This window comes from Bombyx mandarina, chromosome 19 (assembly GCF_030267445.1).
Source record: "Bombyx mandarina strain Sakado chromosome 19, ASM3026744v2".
Taxonomy (NCBI): Eukaryota; Metazoa; Arthropoda; class Insecta; order Lepidoptera; family Bombycidae; genus Bombyx; species Bombyx mandarina.
This window is the reverse complement of record NC_143225.1, coordinates 3,456,288-3,462,287: the sequence shown is the minus strand read 5'-3', so window position 1 is coordinate 3,462,287 and position 6,000 is coordinate 3,456,288. Positions and strand designations below refer to the sequence as shown.

The window sequence follows — 6,000 nt, the reverse complement described above, 5'->3', positions numbered from 1 at the left end:
TAATTAATTGGAATTGTAAGTTTATACACTATTGTGATTGTATTTTATACTTCTATAATCACAAATTTCGCCAAGACTACACTATAAAAAATATTAACAAAGTCAAACAATATTTCATCTCAATTTGACAACAGACGTCAAGAACAAAAGTATGACAGTAAATAGTATGCATGCGTGTGTGCGTCAAATACATGGTATGTAGTGTGTGTAATGTTTTCTTTATTGATTCAATGTATCTTGTATGCATTCTTTTAAAAAATATTAGCATTGTGCACTTCTTCTCTATATTCTCTATAAGTGTGGAAAATTACATACTCCTCCGTCCGCGCATATTTCGTAAAAAGGGATACAAAGTTTTTGCTTCACGTATTAATATATAGATAATAAAAATCAAACCCGCAAAATTATAATTTGCGTATGTAATCACTGGTGGTTGAACGTTTTGTGAGTGCGCACGGTTAGGTACCACCGCCCTGCCTATTTCTGCCGTGAAGCAGTAATGCGTTTCCACTTGAAGGGCGGGGCAGCCGTTGTACTGAAAAACTAAGACTTAGAACTCATGTCTTAAGGTAGGTTGCTTATTACGTTGTAGATGTCTATGGCCTCCGGTAACCTCTTAACATCAGGTGGGCCGTGAGCTCATCCACCCATCGAAGCAATAAGAGAAAAAAAATGAAGATTTTAAAGCTAAAAGATCCATTGGATTTCGCCATACCATCCATATATATTATATTTAGTTATTGATAGTACAAGGTATTTTAAATATATATCGAGGGGTGAAAGGCTATTTGGTTTAAGTGACATTTCGCTGATTACGCGACATTTATCTTTACAATTAGCGGCCCGCTCCGGGTCCGCTCGGGTCTTTAACAAAAATTTCAACGATATTTGACATTGTTTTATTTTTCAAATTGGTTCAGTATTCCGGAGCCTATTCAATACAAACAAACAAATCTTTCCTCTTTATAATATTACTAGCGACCCGCCCTCGCTTCGCTTCGGAAACATTAAAACACACATGAAACCAAAAAAATAAAATAATTTTTTTTTAAAAAAGGTAGCCTATGTTCATCAGTGACAATGTCGGCTTCTAATGGAAAAAGAATTTTTCAAATCGGTTCAGTAGTTTCGGAGCCTATTCGAAACAAACAAACAAACAAACAAATCTTTCCTCTTTATAATATTAGTATAGATATAGAAGTATAGATTAATGTCCGTTTTATTTGGTATTAGCATCAACAATTCAATGTTTTGTAATTGAACGACAATTAAGTTTACTCCATTCAAATAGCTGAAAAAGTTTTTTTTCATTATGTTTTTTCAAAATTTTAAACTTTTAACGATTCTCCTGTAAAATTACAAAAATGTTGCTTAAAGCAAATAAATTTTCGTTCCTCGATGTGTAGATATCTCGTTAAGGAACATCGCCTCGAACTGTCAACACAAATGTAGGTATATATATGAGTATATCTGTAAATGGGAATATGCACCCTCTCTAACAACCCTAAATTGGATACAGAGGGGAATGCAAGCCGTTGAAATTGTATACGCTTACGAGCATCTAGGTAGATATGATGTCTAGACTAGGGGAGCGTGGAGTTTTGGTTTTATTCCTATCGAACTCAGAGGGGCTTATTTCTGTGTGTGTGCATTTGTGTATGCCTGGGAAATCGCGTGAGGGTGTTTGAAGTTTTGAGATTGGAGAACAGTCACTAATTTGTAATTTTATAGTTGAGAGATTACTCTCTTTATTTTCTTTTAGTTTGTCTGAGTCATATAGTAGTGTATTTGTCAGACTTTTAAGACTTATTTTGCGTATAAAAAATATGGATCTCCAAATGGTCTAATATTTATGGGAGACTTGAATGTTTTAACACAAAAATAATGCTCATAGCAAATCGAATAATATTATTGTAAAGTAAAAATCGAAAAGGGTTTAGTATTTTAAATGAATAAATTAGTGAACAGTTGAATGAGTTGAACGTTAATTTTAATTTTCATATATTATTTATAAGGGAAACGGAGCGGCCGAGTCTCGCAGTAAACATTTAAATTAAAATTTCCATTTAAAAATGCATGAGAGAAGGAATGTGACGGCGCGGCTGGGCGACGTTGCCGAAGCACGCTGCACACGAACTTTTATGCAAAAAGATGATCGGCTCAAAAGCGTAGCCAGTCGGAAATACGCATGAGGGTCGGAGGTCGCGTGGGGCCCGGGGCCGGTGCGCAGTGCGGCGGTATCGAGCGAGCGGCGGGCGACGCGCCGGCACTGTGCTCCGAGCCGCGGCATGGGAGGCGCGCTCGTGCTCGCGCTGCTGGCGGCGGCGCGCGCCGGCGACCCCAACGCCACCCAGCTGCCCAACGCCACCCAGCTGCCGAACGCCACTGAAGATGCAAAGACGCCGCTCTTCCCGCCCGACGTCTTCAGCGAGGAGCAGCGGCGGTCCGGCGCGGTGCTGCTGCACGTGCTCGGCATGGGCTACATGTTCGTCGCGCTCGCCATCGTCTGCGATGAGTTCTTCGTGCCCGCGCTCGACGTCATCATAGAGCGGCTCGAGATCCGCGACGACGTCGCCGGTGCCACGTTTATGGCGGCCGGGGGCTCCGCCCCGGAGCTGTTCACCTCTGTCATCGGCGTGTTCGTGTCGTTCGACGACGTCGGCATCGGGACGATCGTCGGCTCCGCGGTCTTCAACATCCTGTTCGTGATCGGTGCCTGCGCGATGTTCTCCCGCACGACGCTGTCGCTCACCTGGTGGCCGCTGTTCCGCGACTGCACCTTCTACTCGATCAGCCTGCTAGTGTTGATTTACTGTTTCCGGGACAACAGGATCTACTGGCAGGAGGCGCTGGTGTTGTTCTCGCTCTACGGCGCGTACGTCATGTTCATGAGGTGGAACCAGCCGGTCGAGAGGGCCTTCAAGAAGCTCATCTACAAGAACAAGGTGACCAGGGTCAGGAGTACAGATCAGCTGATGCCGACGGTGAGCTCGCCCGCACATCCCTTGCATGCGATACAGTTAGTCTTTGGCGCAGATTTGATTAGCACGTAACTTACAATTACCTTAGCGCCGCTCAAACACACGCATTTAACGAACTCCATGTTTACTCAGTAGTCGACACAGAGCTCCGTACTCCGTACTCACGGTACGGTAACGTAAATAACACGTTTCACAATTACATAATGTTGAATGAAACTTCAATGAATCTGCGTCAAAATAGTATCCCATAGAAATACGAGGACCCTTTAGACCAATAGAATCAATGATCGAAAAAAAAGAAAAAGAAAATTGTAATTTTTTTAATGCACGTACATATTTATAACAACAGCATGTATATAACTTAGATTGAAGAACGAATACTAGAATCAAATTAAAACAAATTGACTATATTAACAATTACAAATACATTTAAAATACTATTTTTGAACATATTTTTAGTTAATTACATTTTTTTATTATTTAACGTATGCCTAAACGCAAGTTTTAGTGCAAGCGACGGGTGACAAGCACGCGGCTCGTTTGTTGGGAAGTGTCTTCGCGTAATGACGGCGTCCCGCGGTTAGATAAGGTTTTACAAATATAAAGCTGAATGTCAAGTAGGGCTTAGTTAATCTGTCAATATTTATCAGAAAAATATATTCATGATCACAGTTTTAACGTTCAGTCGAGCGTGTTTTGAGTCTGCGTAAGTAGCATCATTGCGCCTAATTCGGCCGCGAAACAGACACGCGATCTGTTTTCAAAGTTAGACTCTAGAAATGATATTCGGACCTCCTTCTCATGAGCCTCGGGACTCTAAGAGTTCCATATTTCAAACCAGGCTTGACTGTAAGAAGGTGGAACTTATGCAGAATGAAATTAAAAGAAAACGGTGGCTTAATTGTCAACCACTTTTACTTTACAGTTTTCGTGGCCACTATCCATAATATGTCTTGATGACGATATTCGAATATCGATATTGACATAAAAAAATGAGATTAAACTGTAATAATAATTTTAATTATAAATGAAACAAAAAAAAATTGAGATATCATCATCATCATCAGCCTTTATCTGCCCACTGCTGGACATAGGCCTTCCCCAATGCCTTCCACATAATGCGATCCTCCGCCTTCCGCATCCAACGACTTCCCGCCGTGCGCACGAAGTCGTCAGTCCACCTGGTTGGAGGACGCCCCACGCTCCTGGTACCCATCCGTGGCCTCCATTCGAGGACTTTATGACATTGAGATATCGGAAAGGAATTAAAATCATAATTATCACGTGCAGAAATGTGGTTTCTTCTCATCCGTAATTCCACAAACATACGTTTTTCGGGTTTGGTTTTTCAAAGCGCTTCGTATGCACGTGCTTGTAATGTAATACAATAACTACAATTTGTGATAGCAATAAGATTTTGACTTATTCCATTGACCCTTTTTACTGGTAGGACCTCGCGTGAGTCCGCACGGGTAGGTACCACCGCCCCGCCTATTTCTGCCGTGAAGCAGTAATGCGTTTCGATTTGAAGGGTGGAGCAGCCGTTGTAACTATACTGCGACCTTAGAACTCACGTCTCAGGGTGGGTGGCGGCATTTGCGTTGTAGATGTCCAAGGGCTCCAGTAATCACTTAACACCAGGTGGGCTGTGAGCTCGTCCACCTATCTAAGCAATAAAAAAAAATCATTGTCGCATCCACTGCACACTCACAATAAACGCCTATAAAAATAGCGTCTCCAATGTTTCTGATCTGTAATCATGGAAACTCGTAACAAATGCAGCGATACACGAAATTAAACTCGAAAAAAGCCGCATAATAATACACAACTAGGATTCAGAAGGACTGCGCGCTTGCTTCATGGATCCGACGCGTCAGGAGGACATCTGAGGAGCTTTGGCACCGAGCCAAAACTCCGGACTCGCTCGGTGCGCAATTACAAAACAATTAACTACAGTCAGCTTAAAAAACGATTTGTGTTTCGCGGAAAGCCTTCAATGAGAAACGCTATATTGGTTTCGTAAAAACCAACCTCATCCTCGTTTAAGATATAAATTATGATTTTCCTGAAAAAGCTGAAATAACATTTTGAGAGGTTGTCGTTTGTTATTGTTACTTATCTTTGATGACGTGATCGAATTTTCAAAATCGGATTAGAATTGTGTATATCTTTTAGACGCGTTACTGTTTTGGAATCTGAAGATATTTTAATGCAAAAGTGATTGCAGTAAGACATTCCCAATACATTCCCTATCGAAGGAATAATAATGGTGTGTGTAAACTTATGCGGTAGGCAGCGGCTTGGCTCTGCCCCTGGCATTGCTGAAGTCCATGGGCGACGGTAACCACTCACCATCAGGTGGGCCGTATGCCCGTCTGCCTACAAAGGCAATAAAAAAAAAACTGTGCAGTCGACGGACCGGTGACCGGTGACCGAATTGTTGATAGCTCATTGTACCAAAGGATATGGATTCGATTTTCTCTCGATTTTTTTGTTTCGCTCTAACTGTAGAGGAGAGCCGCAGACCGGGCTCAGTGGTGTGGATTGGGAGAGGCCTATGTCCAGCAGTGGACGGCTGTGGGCTGTTGATGATAATGATGATGATGAACTGTATTCGATATTTGAGTGGACATGTATCTCTTAAAAACATTTCTGAACGTCCAAAGTTTTTTTTTCTCTCTTAAATAAATCTTCGATTAACAATGGATGGATAGAATTAACATTCGTCACATATCTTCTACTATACCTGGATGATTGTGTCAATAAAATATTTATAAAAAAAATTGATATAAAAAACGTTTTTGTTAATAGTACATCTCCAATTTAAAAGTAAGTAAAAAAATCATTTAAAACATGTCGCCCATTTCCCGTAATTATTTTTCCAATATACCATCCTGATCTAAAATCAAATTCCCCACAAATGTCATAATCAATATTCTAAGCACAATGATGTGTCCTTGTACAAAACTTGGGCCTGTTCCAGGACCCTGATCTGCTCTGGTGGACAGCAACTTGGCTT

The 6,000-nt window shown here is 41.3% G+C and overlaps 1 protein-coding gene across 4 annotated transcripts in view; it reads left to right on the top strand.

The window, feature by feature from the left end:
* The first annotated feature begins 2,084 nt into the window (after positions 1 to 2,084).
* LOC114239344 (sodium/potassium/calcium exchanger Nckx30C) overlaps positions 2,085 to 6,000 on the top strand; it is a 72,449-nt gene continuing 68,533 nt past the window's right edge. The window contains exon 1 of one of the 4 annotated variants that reach the window (XM_028169500.2): positions 2,085 to 2,984. In XM_028169500.2, coding sequence (XP_028025301.2) covers positions 2,289 to 2,984 — 696 coding nt within the window. In that variant the 5' untranslated portion in view covers positions 2,085 to 2,288. The remainder of the gene's footprint in view (positions 2,985 to 6,000) is intronic. The other 3 variants (XM_028169503.2, XM_028169501.2, XM_028169502.2) reach the window with 3 other exon arrangements.